Source organism: Asparagus officinalis, chromosome 10, assembly GCF_001876935.1.
Source record: "Asparagus officinalis chromosome 10, Aspof.V1, whole genome shotgun sequence".
Classification (NCBI taxonomy): domain Eukaryota; kingdom Viridiplantae; phylum Streptophyta; class Magnoliopsida; order Asparagales; family Asparagaceae; genus Asparagus; species Asparagus officinalis.
In genome coordinates this window covers 15,095,589-15,120,936 of record NC_033803.1, presented here as the reverse complement: position 1 = coordinate 15,120,936, position 25,348 = coordinate 15,095,589, and the positions used below count along the sequence as shown (strand labels likewise).

Here is a 25,348-nt window from a genome sequence, read left to right as displayed (position 1 = left end):
TTCTATCCTTAATTGTTATGGATAAAGTTTTTGAATAAATCTATTTCTATCCTTAATTGTTATGGATAAAGTTTTTGAACAAATCTATTCTATCCTTAATTGTTATGGATAGAGTTCTAGATAATTATGAATTGTTTAAAGTTAAAATCTCTAAGACTAGTGTAATCCTATAAATAGGGTTCATATGTAGCCTTATGAGAGGTGAAAAGAGAAGAGATTCAAAATCTTATGAAGATAATATGAAGAAATAGATTTTTGAGAACCTATCTCTCAGTATTGCTCCTCTACGGTGACGGGTGGATTTCAATTGGAGGCTTTTTCTTTTGAGGAAGCTATTTTGGATTGATCTCGGGACAGATTATTGTAGAAATTCGGAAAGCGTTTCAGGTATTCTTCTAATATTTAATTAATTTTGATTAATAGTCATGATATGTTTTTTCCGCTGCGTTGTATGTCATGATCCCAACATATTGTACATAACTCTCAATGGCATTGAAAGTTTATTCATTAACCTATAAAACAAAATCAAACGGAAACCTGAATGGAATATATAAATGTATGTTTTTATTGGCGTGGATACTTTATTGATTATTGATTATCTTCGAATTTTAATGGTTTGCTGATATTTGTCCAAGTTTAATTTAGACTTATTATGACCTGTTCTAGCACATAATTGTTTCCAATGTGGATTTCGACAATGACTAGGTCATTAGGTATGTATAGGATACACCATATTTTATTCAAACATTAGAAACATTGGTAGGCGATTGTTATATCTATTTACCCCTCATTAATTGCATTACAGATGAGTACAATTAGCATATATACTAGAGGTATAATCTGGTGATTTTGTAAGAATTTGATTTGTATAAGCCCATATATCCATGGTATCAGAACTCAGTACCGAATCTACAAGAAGAAATCATGCTTCTAAGTAGGGGTGGAAACGAAGCGAATCTAAACGAATAGTGCCTTGTTCGAATTCGAATTCAGCTCAAATAGCACTATTCATATTCGTGTTCAAATTCGACTCGAATAACATTTAGAATTCAAATTTGCTTTGTTTAGTTGTGTACGTGTTCGGTAACTATTCGTGAACATTCGATTAGGAACTAATTCAAGTTAAAATCAAGAAAAATAAAAAATTTTAAGTTTTATCTTACAATTTGTTGAAAAGGTGGTAGGTTGGTGAGGTCGAGGACACGCTAGAGAGGGAATTTCCAAACTCCGAGGGGGGGGGTGCAGAGAGCGGTCGACGGATGAGGGGGACAATGGGATTTGAGCGGAGAAGGAGACTATCGACGACAGAAGAGACTGTCGAAGATGAGAGTCGAAGACAAGTGAGGGTCGAGCGGAAGGGCGGATTTGAAAGACGAGAGTCGAAGACAAGCAGCTGAGCGGAGGGGGCTGATATTGAAGACGATCATCGAAGACAAGCGGCTAAGCGGAGGGGGCGGATCTCAAAGACGAGAGGAGAAAGCCCTAGCCCTAGGGTCGGGTCTGGAGTGGAGGTTGGAGGCGGCTAAGAAAATGAAAAAGCCCAAGCCCTAGAATCCCCCTTAAGTATTTATATGGGTTAACATTTGTAAATAAAAATTTAGATAAATAGTGTTTGCAAAAGGTTTAATTAATAGGACTAAAACGTGAAAAGTTATCGAATAGTTAATAATCAACCGAATCGAATGTACCTTTGGTTAAATTCTATTCGTTTATAAGTCGAATGCTAAAAATTATTCGTTTAACACTAAATGAACTACCGAATCGAACTTGACCGAATATCTGGATGAATAATAACCGAACTATTTATTAATTATTCGGTTCACTTCCACCCCTACTTCTAAGCTTCTCTTTCAATCTGGATCGCTAGATCGATGAGGCGAGCTTCAGTTGAACAATAGTAACTTTTGTAGGTTTGGACGACGTTAGATGTTACTTTAAAAGACCAAAAAGTCGACTCTTATTCGATATTAGACACTGAAATCTTAATATCATAATGCTAGACCGGTCTGTTAGTGTAAATAACTCCTTAGAGAATTCTGTGATTCCCCCATCACAAGGATGTTTATAGGTGGCCCACAACAGCATGCATCGCCTCTAGACCAAGTCAACATGCCTGTATTATTAGTGTCACCAGAAGAATTTGTTCTTCGAGACTTGGTTGTAGCCCTTTGTCAAGAGCATTTAAAATCTTTCAGTCACTCAAATGGTAAGGCAGATGGTGAGCTCTTAATTTGCACACCCTAAAGCTTTTAAAACTTTACAACTAGCACTTAAACATCCTAAAGCTTTTAAAACTTGCACATAAATACTCTCGGTTCTGCAAACTTGAGGGTATTTAATCTGAGAGTATTTAAGTGTAAGTTTTAAAAAATTCATGGCACTTGAGTGTCAAAGTTAAAAACTTTAGGATTTTTAAGTACAAGTATTAATAACTTTAGGGTATACAGGTGCTACCAAAAATAAGTGGAAGTACATAAGTGTAAGTTTTAAAAACTTTAGTGTAACTTTGTTGCTAGATATAAGTAGGGGTATATAAGTGATAGGTGCTATTTAGCCATTCAATAATTTACAAAATATACCGACGACAACAACAGGTGCAAAAGCTTTCCTTACCTCTTATGTTATCAATTATTTAATTAACAACATGATGATATCATGATAATAATCTATTTCCCTGCCTGCACGTACAAGTTGCCACAAGGTTGTCGAGGTTTAAAACCCATTTTACAATTCCTTGGATGCTTATCAGTGTTCATCAGATGTGCAAAGTTCAGTTCTTTACTTCTTCCTTGTGCTATTTTAATAAAGGTTACATACAATTTCTCCTTCATTGTTTACCTGTTTCAATCGATTTAAAATTAACAGTGTAACATGTATTATATTTTTTTTCCTCTCTATATGATTTTACATATAATAGATTCCTTTAAGACTTTTCCCCCCAGTGATAAACTTACGATATAATTCTATGCAAATAGGACAAATTTTCAAAACCAACCCTTTTGGGTTTTTAATTGCAAAAAACGACCGGTTTTGAAAATATTTAAATAATAGTGAAATGGGTCGTTTTTTGCAATTAAAAACCCAAAAGGGTTGGTTTTGAAAATTTGTCCTATGCAAATATCTAGTCTTGTATTTGGGATCTCCAACTTTTTTCCCCTTATAATGGATTTTGTAAGATTCTTTTGTCCAGCGATAAACTAACATTACAATACTATGCAAATATCTAGTCTTATATTTGGGTTCTCCAACCTGACTCATCCCTTGCTGCTATAATAATTATTAGACCTCCGATACTTCTGAAAATAAAGATTCAGGATTCACAACTCTGAACTGAAAAGAGCAAAAAGTACTAAATTCCATAAATACTACGAGAGAGGGGAAAAAAATAAAATTTAAACACACTTCAAAAAAAAATTAGGGATAAGAGTTCACCGATAGCCGCTGTGATATAAAAAGCTCGCTTAACCATTGATAGATGCATGTAAAGATATAAAGCATGTATTTCCATTTTCTGGAATGCAGCAATAAACCTTTCAACTTAGGCTCATGCCAAGCAAAAATATGTCTCACTTAAAATATTAAATGATGGCATTGGAAGTAAAATAAAAAATTAATTGACCACAGAAATGATTAAAGGTAAATCCACACATCTGAGAAACAGCAAGCAACAGAAAAGAGATAAAACATCAAAGTCACATAATTAATCACCACATAACTGGGGAGATACTGTTGTAGGCCAGCCCCCAAAACCAAACATAAAGACTTCTCCAGCAGCAAGTCTCACAGACAAATATCTAATACTCGTACAAAACTTAAGACTCATAAATTATAGTGCTTGACTAATGAAAATGCTAAAGCCCATAAATATCAAACTAAGCAGCACTGAAGACTGCAGCTTTACTCATAGATCCAGGAGTGAGCGCTGCTCTGCCACTCTGAGACGCCCTCAGGGAACCACAGTGCAATCTCCTTCCTCGCACTCTCGACTGCATCACTTCCATGGATGATATTCCTGCATGCCAGAAGTTAATGAACCACAAGTTAGCAAGCAGCAGTTCAAGAAAGTGTTTCACAATCAATTTCTGATATCAGGAAATTCATTTACAAACAAATAAAAAAAGAACTAAAAAATGTTGAAATCTGCATCTGCTTTGATAAATATAAAAGGGTAAAACAACACTATTAGATCATCACAACCTACTGCATTAACATAAAAGAAAATTATTTATCAACAGACTATGATCTGATGACCAAAATAGTTTCCCGCAGGATGTTATATACTGTGTCATAATTGTAAACATTTAAGATGCACATTACTGAAATAAACAATCGACTGATATGTATATTAGTTTTAAGATGCATATTAATTTCAAAGTTAAACGAGCTTAATTATATTCATTTAAGAAATAGCCAATATCAGAAATAAGCAGTAATGCAGATTAGTACGAGACATGATTAAGGCATGTTCGCCACCTATATGTTCCAAGATAATTTTCCAAACAAATCAGCCTCAGAAATATCATTAACAGCACTAAATCCAGTACTACAGGTGGAAACAAACCAAATAATCAACAAATAGTTAGTTAAGTGTTTACCCTGCTATTCAGTTATATTTGATTTGGTAGTTCATTTAACAATAACCAAATAGTTTTTACTAGTATTCGGTTCATAATCGAATAAAATTTAACTAGATGTATATTAGATTCAATTAATTATCAGATATTCGCTTACAGTTTCATCCCTTACGATCTGTATTATTACATACATGATGTTACGTCATTGACTCATTTACATTTTGTAATTTAAGTTGTATACTAATTTGACAAAATTAAAAGAGCCAAATGTCAACTTTTACAACAAATTTCTTTAACTAAATATAATCATTTAATTAATCACATAGTTTATTATTCATAAACTATAAATTATTAGTCAAATAAATGTATTGTAGTCTACGATAAATATGAGCAAGTATTAGAGAAATATTTGAATTTAAATTTAAATTCGAAGAAATTCAGAGTGGGGTATTCGAATTTGTATTGGAATTCGAAAATCTTAAAAGAATACAAATCCGAACACCAAGGTACTCAATTCGATTCGTTTACAGCCCAATCTAGCAGTTTCAAATTGAGACATGTTTTTTTAGGAATTACATGGAGACATGTTAAAATGACCATTTTAAAAAGATTAAGTCATGCATAATTATTTTTGTTCAAGACAATTCAACTAATGACTGAAATATTTTAGTTTGAAACAACAGAACCCCATCAACAAAAGATCAACATGTGATATGCACTGTAGGATTTATATCAATAACCCAAACTTCTGAAACAACAAATGAAAATAACATTTACCTGCCAACCATAATGGCGTAATCACCACGGATGGTTCCAGGAGCAGACTCTGCCGGATTAGTGGCACCAATAATCTTGCGACCAGTCAAAACAACATTCTTTCCCTCCCAAACCATAGCAACCACTGGGCCGGAGATGATGTATTCAACAAGCCCAGCAAAGAAGGGCTTTGAGGAAAGGTCCTCATAGTGCTTCTCAGCAAAAGCTCTCTCCACAGTAATAAGCTTCATTGCTATATCAGAAGTTATAATGTCAATTAATAAATGTAAATCACCATTTTTTCCCCTTTAGTTTAGGCAAATTAAATATACTCATGGTTCATAGTTTCTTGTAGAAATAAGATGTGTATGCCTATATTAACACTTGCAACCATCATGAAAAGGATGACATTGAATGAAAACATTGTACCCTAGATTTGTGTAATCTCTTCTTTGAATAACTAAAAATTCATTTAAAAACAAATCACCAACTTCAGGATAGGTTACACATGTTTCATAATTTCTCAACAGAATCAAAGTATAGATCTAATATAAAAGCATCAAACATAAGAAAGCACGTACTCATGGTTGATAGTTTTCTAACAAAGATGAGAGCAATAGGCCTATATACTTGCAATACCACAAACTAAGATTTCTTCTAACAATAAAAAAATGGATGACTAAAACCAAAATATTGGACCCCCAGATTTCTGCCTTTGATGAATAAAAAAAATACTGAATACATAAAAAAATCATTCAAAAACAAATAAACAATAGACAGAATACCCATGTTTCATAATTTATTCATAGAATCAAAATTACAGATCTAAACTAATGAATCAAATATAAGAATATCAATATTTCAAATAATAAGTTCCATTTGTTTTCAGATCGAAATCAAGATACCCATCATCCAAGATTGATAGTTTCGTCTAAGAAACTAGAAGCCTTGATTTTCCATCTCCTATGATCTTCAATTCATGCACTAAAAATCTAAGCTTATAATTATTCTTAAACTATTATAGTGATGACAGAACTTAATCAGAGTACATAATACAGAGATAAAAAAAATTGTAAATTTAGAACAAAATCAAAAGGAAACCACAACCAAGATTCAAACTAAACATCATTAAAAAATTGCGTAAATTTAGAACAAAATCAAAAGGAAACTACATGTCAAAATCTAACACCAAGGAAGATCTTTTACCTTTCAAGTAGAAACCCTTCTTCTCAAATCGGCTAATGATCTCACCAACCTAAACATCATCAAAAAAATTCATCAGCTATTACACGAAGAGAACCCTTAAAACTCACACACCATAAAATTAAATGAACCAATAAAAGAAAAAGAACAATCCTTTAGTTACCAGGCCTCTCTGGACGCCATCGGGCTTGATCATGATGAAGGTCTGCTCCATTTTCAGTTGATTTCGATTTGTGCGGCGAGAATGAAGTAAGTAGCTGAAACCCTAGATTGCAGATTGAGAGGGGGCGGCGATCGAGCGATTTATATAAAGGGCTCAAAGAATATTTGGAGTCGAATGTTTCGAGTTTTTTTTTTTTTGAATAATTCGTTTCCGTATACGCTTTGTTCGGTTTCGAATTTTTGTGCAGGAAATTAGATTTTGATCCAGCCCCTAGTCTTAGGAGATGTTTATTTTAAGGGGTTTTTGTCTTTAGGCTCATTTGTTTACCTAACTTTATCTTTAAACCCAAGTATTATTAGTTATATCTTTAAGCTCAATTCACTTTTGGTATTTGTCTTTAAACCCAATTCTAAAATACAATACTTTTACTACTTGTATTTATACAGAATGAACGTAAAAACCCCAAAATACCCCTTTGATTGGCCACATAAAACCCAGTATCTCTCTCTCATCTTCCCCATTTCACCTTAGCCCTAAATTGAAAAAACGAGATCCCCTTTTCGTCGTCGCCCGTCTCCAGCCGTCGATGCCCTGCTCCAGCCGTCGCACGCTCGTCTCCAGCCCGTCTCCAGCCCGTCTCCAGCGTCGACGCTCCTCTCCAGCTGTCGCCCGTCTCCAGCGTCGACGCATCTCTCTAACTGTCGTCTGTCTTCAGCCATCGACGCCCCTATCGACGTCGCGTTTCCGCCCCAATCGTCACTCGCCCCAATCGTGTCGCCGCGTTTCCATTGTTTCTAGCCGTCGTCGTCCCAGCCATCGACGCCCCCAATCGTCGACGCCCCAATCGTCGTCGCTGTAATCGTCGACACCCCCAATCGTCGATCGTTGAGGCCCCAATCGTTGACGCCCTAGTCATTGTTATCGTCGACTTCCCCGTTTGAGGTACTGATTAGTTGAAGCTTTTATATTGTTTTAAATTCAAGGCTATTATAATTGAGGAATGGTATTGGTTTTCAAACGTTTTTTAGAAATTTATAAATTTTGTAGATTGAGGAATGGACATTGTTAGCTATAGTATTGGACTGACTCAATTTCATGACTTTATGATGTAGAAAGGAAATAAAATGAAGAAAATATTGCTGTAGATTAATTTGAAATTGACTGCATGGAAATTGCTGCTTGAAAATATTGTTGTAGATTAATTTAATGACCTTATGTTTTATGGTTGCAGAAAATTATATATCATGGCTTTAGTGCGAATTCCATCGAACATTGGGTACTTCTGGGACCTTCTAAATCAAATTTCTGTTTATTTATTGGAAGTGCGAATTCCATCGAACATTGGGTACTTCTGGGACCTTCTAAATCAAATTTCTGTTTATTTATTGGAAGATCAACGAACTACCCTCCGTGGTACTCCTTTTTATGGGTATTTAGATATTCCAGATATGCCAATGCAACCAGTTATTGTGGATTGTTTGTTGGAAGTATTCAATGTTGAAAAAAGCGGTTTCAAAATTGGAGGAAAATTGACCTCCTTTGGTGTTGAAGAAGTGGGTAGAATAACGGGTCTCCCGATGGGAGGATCAATAGTAGACACGTGATTTCATAGAAGTGACCGCGATACAATCTACAAGCTTGTGCCTTCATATAGTACTACGGCTGAAATTAAAGAAGATATGAAGCGTAGGACTAGAAGCGGAAACAAGAAAAGTGACGAAGGTAAGAAGAAGATTATGTGTGCTAGAAGAGATAGGATGGGCGAACTTATCAAGCAGATGGCCGAGCGTAGAGATCCTTTTTTCCCACAGATGCTCGTGGCTTTCATTATAGGCTTTATATTATGCCCTCAAGCTAGTATGAGTTGTCCCTTATTTGTATTTAGATATGCTAAGAAATTGGACACTCTTAAGGAGTATAATTGGGCTGAATTAGTATACAATATGTTGCGTACCAAGATGGATAAGGCTAACAAAACCATCACTAAGAGGGTTGAAGGAAATCGATCTAGAGGCGGTTATATGGGGGGTTTTGCCTCAGTTCTGGTGGTAAGTTAACATTTACTATATTTTTATGTCATTCTCCATTGTATATATTTATTTCATTTAGTCATGTTTATTGTTGAGCTAAAATTTTTATTTTCTTACAGATTTGGTTTTATGAGCTCGTGGGAAAATTACGCCTTTCGCGTAGGAAAATCATAAGTATAGCACGTTAACATGTAAGTATAGCACGTTATATTGTAAGTATAGCACGTTAACCTGTAAATATAGCACGTTATGTTATAAGTATAACACGTTATATCATAAGTATAGCACATTAACCTGTAAGTATAGCATGTTATATTGTAAGTATAGCACGTTATACTGTAAGTATAGCACGTTAACCTGTAAGTATAGCACGTTATACTGTAAGTATAGCACGTTAACCTGTACGTTTTGTTGTAAGTATAGCATGTTAACCTATAAGTATAGCATGTTATGTTGTAAGTATAGCACGTTATATCATAAGTATAGCATGTTAACCTGTAAGTATAGCACATTATACTTATACTGTAAGTATAACATGTTATACTGTAAGTATAGCAGGTTAATATGTAAGTATAGCACGTTATATCATAAGTATAGCACGTTATATCATAAGTATAGCACGTTAACCTGTAAGTATAGCATGTTATATTATAAGTACGGCATGTTATATTGTAAGTATAGCACATTATATCATAAGTGTAGCACGTTATATCATAAGTATAGCACGTTAACCTGTAAGTATAGCACATTATATTATAAGTATAGCACGATATGTTGTAAGTATAGCATGTTAACCTGTAAGTATAGTACGTTATGTTGTAAGTATAGCAACTTAACCTGTAAGTGTAGCACGTTATATTGTAAGTATAGTATCCTACATCCAAAATTATGATAATAAAAACAAATCCTACATCCAAAATCATGACAACAAACACAAATCCTACATCCAAAAGTATAACATGTCTTTCGTTGATAAAAAAATATAGCATGTCTTACATCCAAATGTATAACATGTCTTACATGACAAAAGTATAGTATCCAAAAGTATATCATGTTAACATGTCCAAAAGTATAGCATATCTTCTATCCAAAAGTATAGCGTAGAATATATCTAGTCTGCAATAGGTTGTCTACATGTTCTACGGTTGTGACCATACTATTGGCATCTACTATATTTTAACTCTTTGCCCGGATTTAATCCCAAAGGAATGCGCTTTGTCCTTGGTCTTCCACGAAGAATTGATGTTATCGGTGGCCGAATCACCATATTTTCATCTTCTATACATGGTTTGTCATCGTCAGGATTTGGGTATATCGGAAAGGAGTAGCATTTGCGATATGTCTTCATACTAAAGTAGTGTGAAATATAGGAGTAAAGGGTTTCCATATTTTGTCGAATAACTGTCGCAGCATGTTTGCAAGGTAGCCCGACAACTTACCGTTCACGACAAGTGCATGTGTATTCATTCAAGTCTACTTCAATGGTGGGGAAATCATACACCTCGTACCTTCCTGTAGTAGATGGAATTGCAAAAAGACAACATGATTGCTCATTGATATGAATAAGGTGCTCTTCCACAGTAGGAACAAATGATGTGGTCTACTTGTGGGATGCCTCCCACCTTTCAAAACTCATCCTCATCATTTTCTTGCGAATATTATCAATTGTTTGGTTAATTGGCAAATAACGAGCTTCTTTGATCCAAGAATTGAATGACTCCGCTACGTTTGATGTCAACCATCCATATCTACATGTATGTCAATAAATAGTAAGTATAGCAGGAACATATATCTCAAAAATTTGCATTTAAAATTTTGCATAAATTTAAATTTCAACCTCTTCCCAGGAAAATAACAATTAGCCTAATTTTCTGGACTCATCCTCAACATTTCGTAATAGGCAATCTCTAATTTGTTCTGTAGCTCATTGCATTCATTATTATAGGAATGGGAAGTGTATGCATAAGCGGCCCTCTTCATAATTTGCACACATTCATCTCGTAAAGGTGGTATAATGCCTTTTTCGATAGGTTATTCTTAAAATTAGCCAAAAGATGATGAATACAATAAGAGTGATGTGACCATGGAAAACATTTCTTCACAGAATTCTGAAGTCCTTTGTCCCTATCGTAGATTAACACCAGTTCATCATCTGGAGTATATGGATCTTCATCATTGAAGAGAATGTCTCGAATGTATTCCAAAAACCATTCCCAATTACTCTCATTCTCCGTCACACATATGTTTGTGGGAAAAATTTGTAGTAAAAAGACAGTGAAAGAAAATTAACTTGTATTCTCTCAAAATCAATTACAATTGGATTCCGATTACAAAAGAGAGGAGAATGAATTTGATTCTTCCCTTTGTTTAATTCTGGGTTCTTCTTGATAGCGATGGAGTGCCTCCTTCGATTGCTTGCGTCGAACTTGCTCTCCGTTGACGATTCGACCGTACTATCTCACGAGAACGATTAACTTGTATGATGAATCCGGTTTAGAACTCTTAACAAGTTTAAGAAACTCAGAACGAGTTGAAAACTCTGAAAAGAGTTGTTGAAAATCGAATAATCGATTAGTGTAATTAGCTTGCGTTGCAAGTTTAATTAAGAACTCTTAACGAGTTTAAGAACTCAGAGCGAGTTGAAACTCTATAACAGAGTTGTTAGAACCAAAAATTCGGTTAATAGCCAAGTAGATCTGCCGTTGATGAAGGGATTCTCTGAGATTTGATTTACTAACTGCCAAGCAGTTCCTTGATCTTCAGAAAATTCGCCCTCTCCGCCCAACCTTATGCGGTTTTGATCTCCAAATCTCCAACCCTGTGCGGTTTTGCTGCCAAAAACCGATCCACCTCTTACTCAGTTGAGTAATGCGGTTATTTATAGGAGGATGTGGGGTGTAACCAACCCCTAAATCCACTCCTAAGTGGGCGAAAATCCCTCAGAATGTGGGATAAACGGTTGTGAAGCCGTTCGGCTTATGTTTGAACAAGTCAAATGCCTAACTTGGCGTTCTGGACCTTAACTCTGCGCCTAAGACTTGAGACGCAGAGTTAAATCTCTGCTAGAGATTTGAAACGCACAGGCCGCATGCGTGCTGAATCTCAACTCTGCGTCTTGAGATTGAGACGCAGGGTTGAGTGTTTGCTGAAGAACGCACAGTCTGTGCGTTTTGTGTTTTAACTCTGCGTTGCAGAGTTGAATGTCTGTTGGAGAACGCACAGTTCGTATGCGTTTTGAGTTTTAACTCTGCGTTGTAGAGTTGAATGTCTGTTGGAGAACGCATAGTTCGTATGCGTTTTGAGTTTGGGAAACACAGAGGTGGACTTTACGTTTGGGAGAGGTTGTTGGCTTGTAACCTCGTCCATTACAACATCACAAAGGCTACTGCTCATTGATCTTTGCTTGTTATTGGGTGTGAAAGTCGTCAGATTGTAACTCTCACAGTTGGTTATGAAGGCTACTGAATAGAGTTTTCATCAGCTGTCAGAAGTGTCGTTGATTTGTAACTCTTCTTGATCAATGTGAAAAGTCCTCTGTTTGTAGCTTTCATAACTAACTGTGAGAGTTACAATCTGACGACTTTCACACCCAATAACAAGCAAAGATCAATGAGCAGTAGCCTTTGTGATGTTGTAATGGACGAGATTACAAGCCAACAACCTCTCCCAAACGCAAAGTCCACCTCTGCGTTTCCCAAACTCAAAACGCATATGAACTGTGCGTTCTCCAACAGACATTTAACTCTGCAACGCAGAGTTAAAACTCAAAACGCATACGAACTGTGCGTTCTCCAACAGACATTCAACTCTGCAATGCAGAGTTAAAACACAAAACGCACAGACTGTGCGTTCTTCGGCAAACACTCAACCCTGCGTCTCAATCTCAAGACGCAGAGTTGAGATTCAGCACGCATGCGGCCTGTGCGACGCAGAGTTGAGATTCAGCACGCATGCGGCCTGTGCGTTTCAAATCTCTAGCAGAGATTTAACTCTGCATCTCAAGCCTTAGGCGCAGATGCGTTTCAAATCTCTAGCAGAGATTTAACTCTGCATCTCAAGCCTTAGGCGCAGAGTTAAGGCCCAGAATGCCAAGTTAGGCATTTGACTTGTTCAAACACAAGCCGAACGGCTTCACAACCGTTTATCCCACGTTCTGAGGGATTTTCGCCCACTTAGGAGTGGATTTAAGGGTTGGTTACACCCCACATCCTCCTATAGATAACCGTATTACTCAACTGAGTAAGAGGTGGATCGGTTTTTGGCAGCAAAACCGTACAGGGTTGGAGATTTGGAGATCAAAACCGCATAAGGTTGGGCGGAGATGGCGAATTTTCTGAAGATCAAGGAACTACTTGGCAGTTAGTAAATCAAATCTCAGAGAATCCCTTCATCAACGACAGATCTACTTGGCTATTAACCGAATTTTCGGTTCTAACAACTCTGTTACAGAGTTTCAACTCGCTCTGAGTTCTTAAACTCGTTAAGAGTTCTTAATTAAACTTGCAACGCAAGTTAATTACACTAATCGATTATTCGGTTTTCAACAACTCTTTTTAGAGTTTTCAACTCGTTCTGAGTTTCTTAAACTTGTTAAGAGTTCTAAACCGGATTCATCATACAAGTCAATCGTTCTCGTGAGATAGTACGGTCGGATCGTCAACGGAGAGCAAGTTCGACGCAAGCAATCGAAGGAGGCACTCCATCGCTACCAAGAAGAGCCCAGAATTAAACAAAGGGGAGAATCAAATTCATTCTCCTCTCTTTTGTAATCGGAATCCAATTGTAATTGATTTTGAGAGAATACAAGTTAATTTTCTTTCACTATCTTTTTACTACAAATTTTTTCCACAAACAAAAGATGGCGACTCTGCTGGGGATGATGATCATCTGGAGTGTAATATTAACCTGACGAGGATTTAAATTCTACTGAGGAGATACAGCGGTTTAACAATGTTCTGTTAAAAGAATTCATGAACTTAGAGAATAAGTGTCACGTTTGAAAATGCAAAGATGGATCCTTTGTTTAGGATAATTGCAACGCAAAGGTAACCTTTGTGTTTGAGGTTCGAAATGTAGAATTAAGAACTCTCATAACGCAGATCTAGGCCTGGCGATTGAAGAATTTGAACGCAGAGGTGAACTCTGCGTTAAAGTCCAACCGACTTTATCTATTAAAGCGGAAGATCGCGTTTCAGAGCTGGTTAGGATTCTCTCCTAGAATCCCGCACCGATTTTAACAGCTTGGCGGCTATTATAAATAGACCTGTGTGGTCACATCAAGAGTCATTTGACTCTTTCTACTTTTGGCTTTAAATAGACCTGTGTGGTCACATCAAGAGTCATTTGACTCTTTCTACTTTTGGCTTGATTCCAAGAACGGGAACTCTTGTTTAAAGCCCGACTGATTCTCCAGCGAACCCCGTCTTCTCCGATCAACTGCATCCATGGCGCCTAAGAGGATGAGTTCCGGTTCCAAGAAGATCATCAGGGCGACTTCGAAGACATCACCGACTGAGAACGCCGGTGATGCTGCTGCTTTCACGAGTGCCTCGCCATTACCGCCGCCGTTATGTGGACCTCGTTGTTGTGGTAAGTGGTGGCCACAATAACTTGGTTCGACAAGTTTTTCGAAAACCCTAGATGGGTTCGTATCAACGAGGAAGATGACTCGTTTCAACTCCGTGTTAAAATTTAAAACACAGAGTTAGGACTCTGCATTTAGGAAACGTAGAGTTAAGTCTCTATGTTAAAATTACAAGCGCAGAGTTAAGACTCTGTGTTAAAATTAAAAACGCAGAGATAAGACTCTGTGTTTAGGAAACATAGAGTTAAGTCACTAAGACTCTGTGTTAAAATTAAAAACGCAGAGATAAGACTCTGTGTTTAGGAAACATAGAGTTAAGTCACTATGTTAAAGTTGGAAACGCAGAGTTAGGACTCTGTGTTTAATAAATGCAGAGTTAAGACTCTATGTTGAACGTGAGTCTTTGCCTCTGCATCTGAATATTACAACGTAGGGTTCGACCTCTGCATTCAAGTATTACAACGCAGGGTTCGACCTCTGCGTTCAAGTATTGCAACGCAGGGTTCGACCTCTGCGTTCAAGTATTGCAACGCAGGGTTCGACCTCTGCGTTCAAGTATTGATACAAGGGTTGGCCCTTGTATTTAAGTCTTAGCACATGGAATTTATCCTTCGTGTTACAACCTAGTTTTTTTTTCGTGTTAGCAACCTATTTCTGTTACTAACTATTGTTTCTGATTTTGCAGTGATTTTTCCCAATGTGCCACTTCTGCCAGAGCAGCATTTCAGCTATACTGATGATCCAGAGGTGGGGAGAGCTTTTGGTCTTCACAGAGAGATTCCTCTATGCACTTTCCCTGGCTTAGAGCGGGCACATTTAATTAGGTTTGCCGGGTGTTCCACTCTTAGGGCTCTGATCACTGATCTGGATCTAGAAACACCCGCGGGTCTGGATTAATTTGTCAAACTGGAGTTTTTGTTCGGAGATCATATATTGGCTGATGACCAAGTTAGGTATGTAGAAGATTCCCGGATGTTGCGAAGAGTCGATGATCGTTTCTTCTTCCTCCCAAGCATGAAGAGGATGTACCCGCTTTCATACTTTTTGAGTGTCGGTGGTCGTAGAGGTTTAGCCTTCGATCTTGTCAAGGAGAAGGAGAACATATCGTTTGGATCTGGTCGATCATCCCGTGTACAAATTGGCGAGCAACTCAAAGGTCTGAGACCTGGCAGATTTGAGAAGAAGGAACTTGCTCAGGAGGCGCCTCTTCCAGCGAATGTCTTCATGCGCCAGTTTATTGCTGCTCACGGCGAATTTCCTGCGCAAGCCTTTCGTTCTCCTGACTGGTTATTCTCTGGAGAAGATGGCTGGTGGACCCGTATGATGGATTTCGTTCTTGAGGAACTCAAAGATCCCCTTGCTCAGTCCGACCTAACGATGCCGGTACAGGCCATGAGGTGTGGGATCACCCAGAACTATCCCTCTTTCTTTGCTATGTTGGAGAGATATAATCCGGACAGTTGTACCTGTTTCACACCAGTTGGGGAGTTGGGATTTGCTCTCCAAGAGATGCATGCAGTATCAGGGCTATCCTTTGGACAAATGCCCTATGAAGAATTTGTTCCAACAACCGAGGAACTTTCTGTTTTGAAGACGGCTCATCCAGAGATATACATCACTTTCTGGGAGTTGATGTGTCATTTTTACATCTGCGCTCAGGTCGCCGGGACATGTGGAGGTGGTCTCATGCATACTGCCTGGGCAGATTATCTATTTTAGAACTTGGGTCAGAAAGATTTGATGGTGACCCGTCTTGCTGTAAGCTCTTCTAAGAGCATTAAAGCCCGCATCAAGGCTCCTAATGCTACTTATAAGAACAAGTATTTAGAAGATGGATTTAAAGCTGAAAGTGAATTTGAAAGTTTTCATCATCAAGCTGCAATTCCCATTTCTGACACGGCCCTCCTAGCTGGTTTCCTGATGCTATGGTTGAAGCGGTGCGTCGTGCCAACGAAACCGGCTGAATCGATCCTGGCTGAGGTAGTCTACCCAGCCGTTCTCCTAGCTCACGGGAGACCTTTAAATCTTCTCTCTGCAATAACAGGTTGTTTGCAGAGAGGCCTACGAGATTTGATTTCTGAATTCCTCGAGGTTAGGGAGGTCAGCGTAGCTGGAAGGAAAGTTTGGAAGACTCCTCAGCCCCACGCACCAATGCCCTATACTTATTTAGTGGCTTGGTTTGTGCTGCATTGTCCTTCTTTGATGACAGGGATTATGCACGACAACAATACTTCTTTACCTTTTGTGCAGAGGCTTGAGTCAGCCACGTGGATGACTGTGTACATAGTCCGGGCTAGACAATTCCTGTCCCTCAGGAGCAATTACGATCTTTTTTGTTGCCGCCCTTGTTTTGATGAGGCTGAAGAAGAAGGCCCGAAGTTTGGCGATGTAGTCTTCGAAGGGTCCTCACTTTTAAATACAGGGACCTTTCAATGGCTTCTCGCTATCAGAGTAGGCTACTTGGTTTTTTGACTGGGCGAGAGATGCATAATTGAACCATATATTCCTTCGCGTTTTGCTCGACAATTCGGGTACGATTAGCTTTATGTTGGTAACCCTAACCTGCAATTAGCTCACATCGGGAATCTGTACTAAGGCGCTCGTGCTTGGTATTTCTTTTCTGCTCGAGGGACTCATGCGCAGTTTACTCTGCCTAGTTTGCCGCCTAGTTGTTCCACCATAGCGGAATTCCGCGATTGGTTTGACAAAGCTTCTCAAATCCCAGAATATGATATATATACTTCATGTATAAATGAGATCCGGGAGCTTTATAAATCGAGAAGTGGTTCTGGTAGGACTCGATTACCAGGTATAGAGGATTATCTGTCCTGCGAACGAGAGGCGGTCGGAATCGAGGAGATCCCGAAGGAATTACCCGCTGCTGAGCCTTCTGAAGAAGAGGATACTAAAGAAGTTCTCGAGGGAGCACCCCCTCCTGAGCCTCGCTCCTTAAGATCATCAGGGAAGAGGCCCCTTACTGCTGAGGAGGTAGGTGAATATGACAGAAGCATTCGCAAACGAAAACCCATCGCAGCTAAGAATTCTAATAAAGCCAAGTTGATGGGGGGTGCCATAAAGTCGGTGCGTGCTGCATCTCCTGAGAACAGAGGGGATACTATGCTTCAAGCTGCTCCTCCCGGTCCTGAAATGACAATAGGTGGGCGGGGGTCGGACACCCCAGGCTCAGTGTCAAATATGCCCGAAAAGTTATCATCTGAAGCTGTTCATCGCCCCACTCGCACTGATTATGCGAATTGTTTTATTTATCCGACTGCTCCACCACCAAGCTCGGAAACTTTGAGGAAGCTTATCGAGCAATTAGAGCATTGGATGCAAATGACTATCGACGTCGTTAGTCTCGGGGACATGAGTTTCAAGGTTTTTGAACCCCATCTGCTGGAGTGTCTCGCCAAGATCGGGAATCAGGGGAATACGTTGTGGACCGATAACTACCGCGAGAGCATTGTTATTCTGGAATATGAATTGGAATTCCTTTCAATGCTACAACGTGACGACATAGGACCAGAAGTGGATCAGGCTCTTTCTCAGGCTAAAGCTTTGAAAGCACAACACCAAGAGGCTTTTCAGAAGAGTCTGTCTGAGACAGAATCTCGTATTGCCAATCTGCGTGGGGAACATCTTCAGATACAAGTGGACATGGGCAGCCTGGCTATGGGTATCCGAGATACTACGACAGAACTTACCCGTACGGGTGTTGAGCTATCTCAGATAAATACCCAATTAGCTGACGATATGGAAGTTATAAGAGGGCTAGCTGCTCACTGTGACGGGCTTTTCAAAGGCTATTGTGATGAAATTGTTGCTGCTGACAAGATTAGGCGAGAGCTTGCAGAAGCAGCACCAAATGAAGAGGAGCTCAAGAGCAAGATAACAGAAGAAGTCAAAAAAGCTCGTGAGGATAAGATATTGGTTTTGAAATCTAAGCTCAAGTCTTTTAGGTTGATGGGCCCCAACGCTTAGGATTTGAATTGCTTTTTAGTTAGGGAATAATTTTGTATTGTTTTCATTGCAATGGTCTTCACTTTGTATTCACATTAACGATATTGAATGAAAATGATATCATTTTGCTTTTCATCATCTCTTTTGTTGAAATCTAGTTCAAGACAATGGAAAGTAATGCAAATGCCATAAGTGTAGTGTTAACTTGGCATGAAATCGAAGTTCTCTTTATTACTTCTTAGAATAATTCCAGAAGATTTCAACCGTCAGAGGTGTAGTGTTAACATGACGACATACAAGACAAGGAAATTAAAATTTATTCCCGAAATACACTATGAATTGGCAACCCCCAGCCTGACTTGGCTGGGGTTTAGGGAGCTATATGATTTATGGAAAATATCTTTTAAGAAATTTTCCGTTAATTGGCATCATGAGCCTGTCTCCTTTTTGATCAATGAGGCGATAAGCTCCATTCGAATAGACTGATTCTATTATGAAGGGCCCTTCCCATTTGGGATTGAACTTCCCTTTGGTTTTGTGGGTTATTACCATGGGTCGTCTATTGGCCAAAACTAAATCGCCTTTCATGAAAATCCGTTCTTTAACCTTTTTGTTGTAGGCTTTGGAAATCCGGGCTTGATACAACTCGATCTGTTGCTGAGCTTGAAGTCGTTTGTCATCTAAGGCTTCAAGTTCTTGCAGACATCATTGATGCTTCTCTTCTTCTTTTAGTCCAGTTGTAACCGCGACTCTCAAGGAAGGGGTTTGAATCTCAAGTGGTAGTACAGCTTTGCAACCGTATACTAAAGAGAATGGCGTAGCTCTTGTAGGGGTCCTCACCATTGTGCGGTAGGCCCACAAATATTCGTCGAGTCTTTCGTCCCAATCGCGTCGGCTCTTGGAAATAAACTTTTTGAGAAGCTTCACAATGGTCTTGTTAAAAGCTTCAGCAAGGTCATTTGCTGGTGGATAATATGCTGTAGAGGCAACGCTTTGGATTCTAAATTTATCACAAAATCTCTGAAATCCAAAACTGACGAATTGTGTCCCGTTGTCATGAACTATCCGTCTCGGGACTCCAAAATGGTAGATGACGTGATGTTTGATGAACTTGATTACATTTGAAGTCTTGACTTCTTTCATTGGGATTGCCTCCGCCCATTTGGAGAAATAGTCAGTCACGGTCAGAATGAACCGGTGTCCTTTGGAAGTCGGAGGAGAAATTGGTCCCACGATATCCATACCCCACATTTCAAATGTCCAGGACGCCGATGTGGGGTGTAAGTTCCCCGGTGCTTGGTGGATGAAGTCCCCATGAATTTGGCATGCGTGACAATGTTTAGCGTAGTCATCTGCGTCTGAGAACATTTTTGGCCAGTAATAGTCGATTCGTCGGAGGCGATCTCCTAATTTAGCTCCGGGCTGATGAGCTCCGCACATTCCGTCATGAGCTTCCTTGAGGGCGTCTTTTGCTTCCTTTCGAGAGAGGCATTGAAGCAAAACTCTATCATGTGATTTACGATACAGGATTTGAGAAACTACATCGTAATAGAATTGGAGGGCCTTTCGTTTGATAGCGGCCGCTTCTTTAGGATCGTCAGGCAAAATTCCGTACAGGACATAGTCGATGTACGGGAATCGCCAATCTCTAGATTCTAGCTCCATGGAGGTTGTACAGACTTCTTCTGCTATTGTCTTGTCTGAACTTTCCCCTATAGGAATCTTGGAATAGTATAGTTCGAGTCCCATGACTGGAATCATTGTTTCAGCCCCTGGTGGCAATGCTAGTAAAGTTGCCAACGAGGCTAAAGCGTCTGCATAAGCATTCTGAGCTCGTGGAATGTATTCGATAAAGAAACCTTTGAACTTTTTAGCTTACTTTAGCACTGTGAAGTAGTACGGGATTAGATCCTCATGACGAACCTCGTATTCCCCTCGGACTTGATTTACGATCATCTGAGAGTCATCGTAAGCCTCGAGATACCGAATATCAAGTTCTTCAGCAAATTGCATTCCTAATAGCAGAGTATTATACTCAGCTACGTTGTTGGTGCAGGGTTCGATTAGGGAAAATCCTCTTGGGATTACGTGACCGTTCGGAGAGACGAGCACCACTCCTACTCCTGCTGTAATTGCCCCATGAGGATTTGCTCTGGATGCACCGTCGAAGAACAATTTCCACACTTGTGTAGCTTCTTGAGTAACGTAAGCTTCAGCGACTTCGCCGGGCAATTCTTCATACAACTTAGATGTCCCTGGCATCGGCTGATCGGCTAAGAAGTCTGCTAATGCTTGACCCTTAACTACTTTTTGGGGCATAAATTGCATGTCATATTGTGATAAGAGGATGGCCCAATTTGCGAACCGGCAATTTAGAGACGATGGTTTCATCATCAGAACTCTCAAGGGATTCACCTTAAAAATAACATGAATTGTTTGTCCTACCAAGTAATGTCGCATCTTCTGGACTGCGAATACTAAAGCGAGACATTCTTTTTCGACTGGGTTATACCAGTGCTCGGCTCCTATCATGGTTCTGCTTAAGTAATAAATAGCTTGCTCTTGACCTTGATCGTCGTTCTGGGCTAACAAGACTCCAAGAGAATGTTCCATGGCTCTCACATACAACAGGAATGGTTTTCCTGATATTGGGGCCACGAGAACTGGCGGTTGAGTGAGATAGCTCTTAATCTCCTCGAATGCTTTTTGGTATCCTCCATCCCAAACAAAGGATATTCCTTTCTTCATGAGCTTAGAGAAAGGTTGACAGCGCCCCGAAAGATTGGATATGAATCTCCGAATGTAGGCCAGTCTACCTTGCAAGCCTCTAAGTTCTTTGAGATTCTTCGGAGGTGGCATATATTGGATAGCACGCACTTTTTCCGGATCCAGAGAGATTCCCTTGGATGTGACGATAAATCCTAAGAATTTTCCGCTTGATACCCCCAGGAATGATTTTGTCGGGTTCATTTTCAGTTGATATGTTCGCATGATGTCGAACATTGTCTTCAAGTCTGTAAGATGATCCCTTTTATGTTGGCTTTTCACTGCTATGTCGTCAACGTAGCACTCGATCTTCTTACGTAGATGTTCGTGGAAGATGGCGTTCATTGCGCGTTGATAAGTTGCGCCTGCGTTTTTCAGGCCGAAGGGCATCACTGTGTAGCAATACACTTGCGCGTTGATAAGTTGCGCCTGCGTTTTTCAGGCCGAAGGGCATCACTGTGTAGCAATACACCCCCAATGGGGTTCTGAATGCAGTATGCTTCTCGTCTTCAGGATACATCTTGATTTGATTGTATCCGGAGAATCCATCCATGAAAGACATCCTTTCATATCCGCAAGTATTATCGATCATGACATCAGTGATGGGAAGAGGAAACTCGTCTTTTGGACAACAAGTATTATCGATCATGACATCAGTGATGGGAAGAGGAAACTCGTCTTTTGGACAAGCTGCGTTAAGGTCGCGAAAATCGATACATATTCGGACCTTACCGTTCTTTTTGGGGACTGGAATAATGTTGGCTACCCAGTCTGGGTGTTGCTCTTCCCTAACAAAACCTGATTCTATAAGCTTTTTAACTTCAGACTCAATTGCTTCCATGATCTCTGGACGAAACCGGCGTTGTTGTTGTTTAACGGGTCTTGCATCCGGATCAATGTTGAGATGATGCGTGGCCACTTTCGGGTCAAGACCAGACATATCTTCATAATTCCAAGCGAAGACATCTATATATTCTCGGATGAGAGATATAAGGTCCTCTTTCTCGGACGTTGATAACTTTTTAGTAATAAAGATAGGTTTAGGGTCAGATTCATCTCCCATGTTGACCTGGATCACTTTATCTTCAGTGGGTGGTTCGCGTTGCTCGAATTGCATATCCCATAAGATGTTGAGGTGTTTGATCCAAGGATCATTGGTCGATTCAATTAATTCTTCGTCACCCCCTGCGTCTGCATTTGGATGACTAGTTGAAACCATGTTCATGGTCAATCTTTTGAAGAAAGGTCCGACACTGACATCAGATTCCCAGGAAGACGTTCTGGATGAATGGTCCTGACGTAGATAATTACTTATTTCATTTTCTGAGGCAGAGGGAGTTGTGACATAAGCTAAGCCTCTTCTGGTTTTTTGATAATAATCCGGGGGTTTTCCTTCGGGGGTTAGAGACATTCGAATTGGTGTTCGCCTTCCTTTCCCAAAGTTTAAACCCTGTTTTTTTTGTTAAAGTTATATCCCATTCGTTTCATTAAATGTATAGAATTGGGTTCGTGGTAATGGAATTAGGGAACTCCGTCATCTTCCTCTGAACTTCCTCGTTTGAGTTGTTCGGGTTTGACTTTACCAAAACAGATCGGCTTCTGCCCTTTCCTTTTGGATGGGACTTTGAAGATAGCCTTCTATGCATCTTCTACTTCTTCATCTAAAGTGAAGGATGACTTAATTGGCAATGTGAGGGATGCTTCTGCACATAATGTGTGCCACGAGTTGGTACCTGCATTATGATCATTCTCTATTTGTTTATTTTTAGAGGACACATCAGACAAGTATGCCAAAATAAAATCTTTATTAATGCACCATTCACCCTCGCTCGGTACATTATTATTACTCTCATCCTGACCCATTACATCTAGATTCAGTTCCCATGGACAATCTTCTTCAGGATCCGGTTCGATATCAGCTTCGTTACCGCTGTCCACATCTTCTTTCTCCTGGGATTCCAGGTAGAAAACGGAATCGGTGTGAAAGTTTTCCACCCCACGGAAAGGGTATTTTTCTGCGATCAGGGTTCGAACTTCTCCTTCATCGTTAGCATACTTCATAACCTGATGTAGGGTAGATAGGACAATGCGGTTTGCATGTATCCATGGTCGTCCTAGCAACAGATTGTAGGACGTGTCCGTATCTATGATGTAACAAGTCACTTCGGACTTGAGATCTCCAATTTGACACCTGAGTTTGATTTTTCCCAGGGGCCGAGTGCTGTTAGTGTTGAAACCAAAGATAGTGGTCTGGGTGGTGTTCAATCGATGCATAGGAATCCCTAAGACTTGCATGACCCTATAAGGCATGATGCTGAGCGCTGAGCCTGGGTCTACTTGGACACGACGGAGGATCCGATATACCCCGTATAGTACAGTGGTCTGTCATGCTTGTGTTTGACCTGCATGTCTTCCTGTGTGAACGATATGCAGGGTAAACTTCTCGCCGCTTGCAGACATTGCAGGCAAGGTTGATCTTCAAAGGCTTTAGGGATCAGAGCGACTTGTGTAATAAAGCTTTCCGTATTCTTTAAGGCTTCGATCAGAGCTTCCTTGGTAGTTTTGGATAACCTCAGGAGCTCATATAGAGTAATCCTGGCCGGTATGTTGGCCAGTTGTGCCATGACATTGAATTGGAAAGGAGCGCTCGACTCCCTAAGTTTCTGGTGAAGATTTTTATTGAATCGGAGCTCCTTTTGTTTCCCTTTATCGACCGGCTTCTTTGGTACAGAACCCCCAGCATCTTGGGGCTGTTCTTCAGCTTCTTGAGTATTCTTATTGTAGTCTTTCAAGTAAGTCTTTTCTGACCGAGTGCCAGGGTTGTCTCCTGGGTATGCTGTCAGGGCAATCCTCTCTTCTTCTGAGTCAGTAAGAGGTTTGAGATGATCATCATTCTCATTAACAGAGGGGAGTAAGAGGTTTGAGATGATCATCATTCTCATTAACAGAGGGGCTAATCATGTTGGATGACTTAGCCTTTCCTCCCTTCTTTTCATCATTCTCATTAACAGAGGGGCTAATCATGTTGGATGACTTAGCCTTTCCTCCCTTCTTTTTGGACGCGGTTTTCGTCCTCTGCCAATCTTCTACCAGGTCGGGGTGTAACCACATGATCTCCCCTTTTGGGGTAGTGAGGGGTACCAACCCCCTGTCCTTATGACTATACAAGTCAGTATTTTTCAGGTGCATTTCTCCTTTATGAATGGGGACAACATCATCTGCGGCCGCTACTGGATGGAAGTCACCGAATTGGACTGCTATCATGTTAGTGGATACAGTCTTTTGCTCTGGCATCAAGGTGAGCACATTAGTATTCACCAAATTTTGGAGGATGTCTTTAAAGACATAGCACCTTCTGGTAGGATGTCCTAGGAACCTGTGATAGCGGCAATAATTAGGATCATCCACCTTCCCTGCTTCATCCGGCTTCTTGATTTCGGGAAGCTGTAGCTTGTTATTCTTCCGCAGTAACTAGAACAAGGTATCTACATGCTCCTCTTTAAATGAATACTGCTTGGGTGCTCTTTGTTGATTCGGTGTCTTTATCTACATGCTCCTCTTTAAATGAATACTGCTTGGGTGCTCTTTGTTGATTCGGTGTCTTGCCTTGCTTGGTAGGTGGTGATGCTCACGTGTTGGCGTCGGCTGCCAAAGTCTCCTTTCCTTTAGACCGCTGGGCATTGTGCTGGTTGTGTTGCTGCTGCGGCTTGGGTTGTGTAGCTTCTTCGGCTTTAACTCGAGCAACAATTTCTTCGGCTTGTTCTCCTTGCGACACTAGTTGTCTCCAGGAGCGACATTCTGCTATCCCCATTTGAACAAGGAGCTGGGTCTGTAAGTTGTGCCTGCAAGTTTCAACCAGAGTTGATTGAGTCATACCTGAAGGGCATCGCAACGTCATGCTACGGAATCTCTCCACATAGGTTTTGATGGATTCTCCCTTCTTCTGCTTGGTGGCGAGAAGAGTCGGGACCAAAACTTCCGTATCGTCCTTGAAGAACCTGGCCAAGAAAAGCCTTTCCAAGTCTACCCATTTCTAAATAGATCCGGCAGGCAATTTCATGAACCACTCGAAAGCAACCCCTTTAAGAGTACCGATGAACAGCCGAGTTAGGATGGCGTCGTTTGCTACCACATCTCCAGTTTGAGACTTAAAGTAGTAGATGTGCTGATTTGGTGATCCTGTGCCATCGAACGGTTGCAAGGTAGGGGCCTTAAACTTCGGTGGGTAGGGAGCTGTATCCCACTCAGCAGGATAAGGCCGTACCACCCCTTCTTCACAGAGTTCGCTTCTATTGGCGATTGCGTTAAGGCG

At 40.0% G+C, this 25,348-nt stretch overlaps 1 protein-coding gene across 1 annotated transcript; it reads right to left on the bottom strand.

Annotated features, from left to right (window-relative positions):
• LOC109825501 (nucleoside diphosphate kinase 1) lies at positions 3,628-6,848 on the bottom strand. Its single transcript, XM_020392356.1, has 4 exons — positions 6,697-6,848; positions 6,537-6,585; positions 5,352-5,583; positions 3,628-4,012 (listed from the first exon to the last, which is right to left on the bottom strand). Exons 1-4 carry the CDS (start codon positions 6,745-6,747, stop codon positions 3,898-3,900), a joined length of 447 nt encoding a protein of 148 aa, XP_020247945.1. The 5' UTR covers positions 6,748-6,848; the 3' UTR covers positions 3,628-3,897.

Excerpts from the sequence above, each read along its gene's own strand:
- LOC109825501 (XM_020392356.1), bottom strand. The coding sequence starts at position 6,747 with ATGGAGCAGACCTTCATCATGATCAAGCCCGATGGCGTCCAGAGAGGC. Across the intron at positions 5,584-6,536 it reads GAAGGGTTTCTACTTGAAAG|CAATGAAGCTTATTACTGTG; the intron begins GTAAAAGATCTT and ends CTTCTGATATAG. Across the intron at positions 4,013-5,351 it reads TACGCCATTATGGTTGGCAG|GAATATCATCCATGGAAGTG; the intron begins GTAAATGTTATT and ends TCTGGCATGCAG.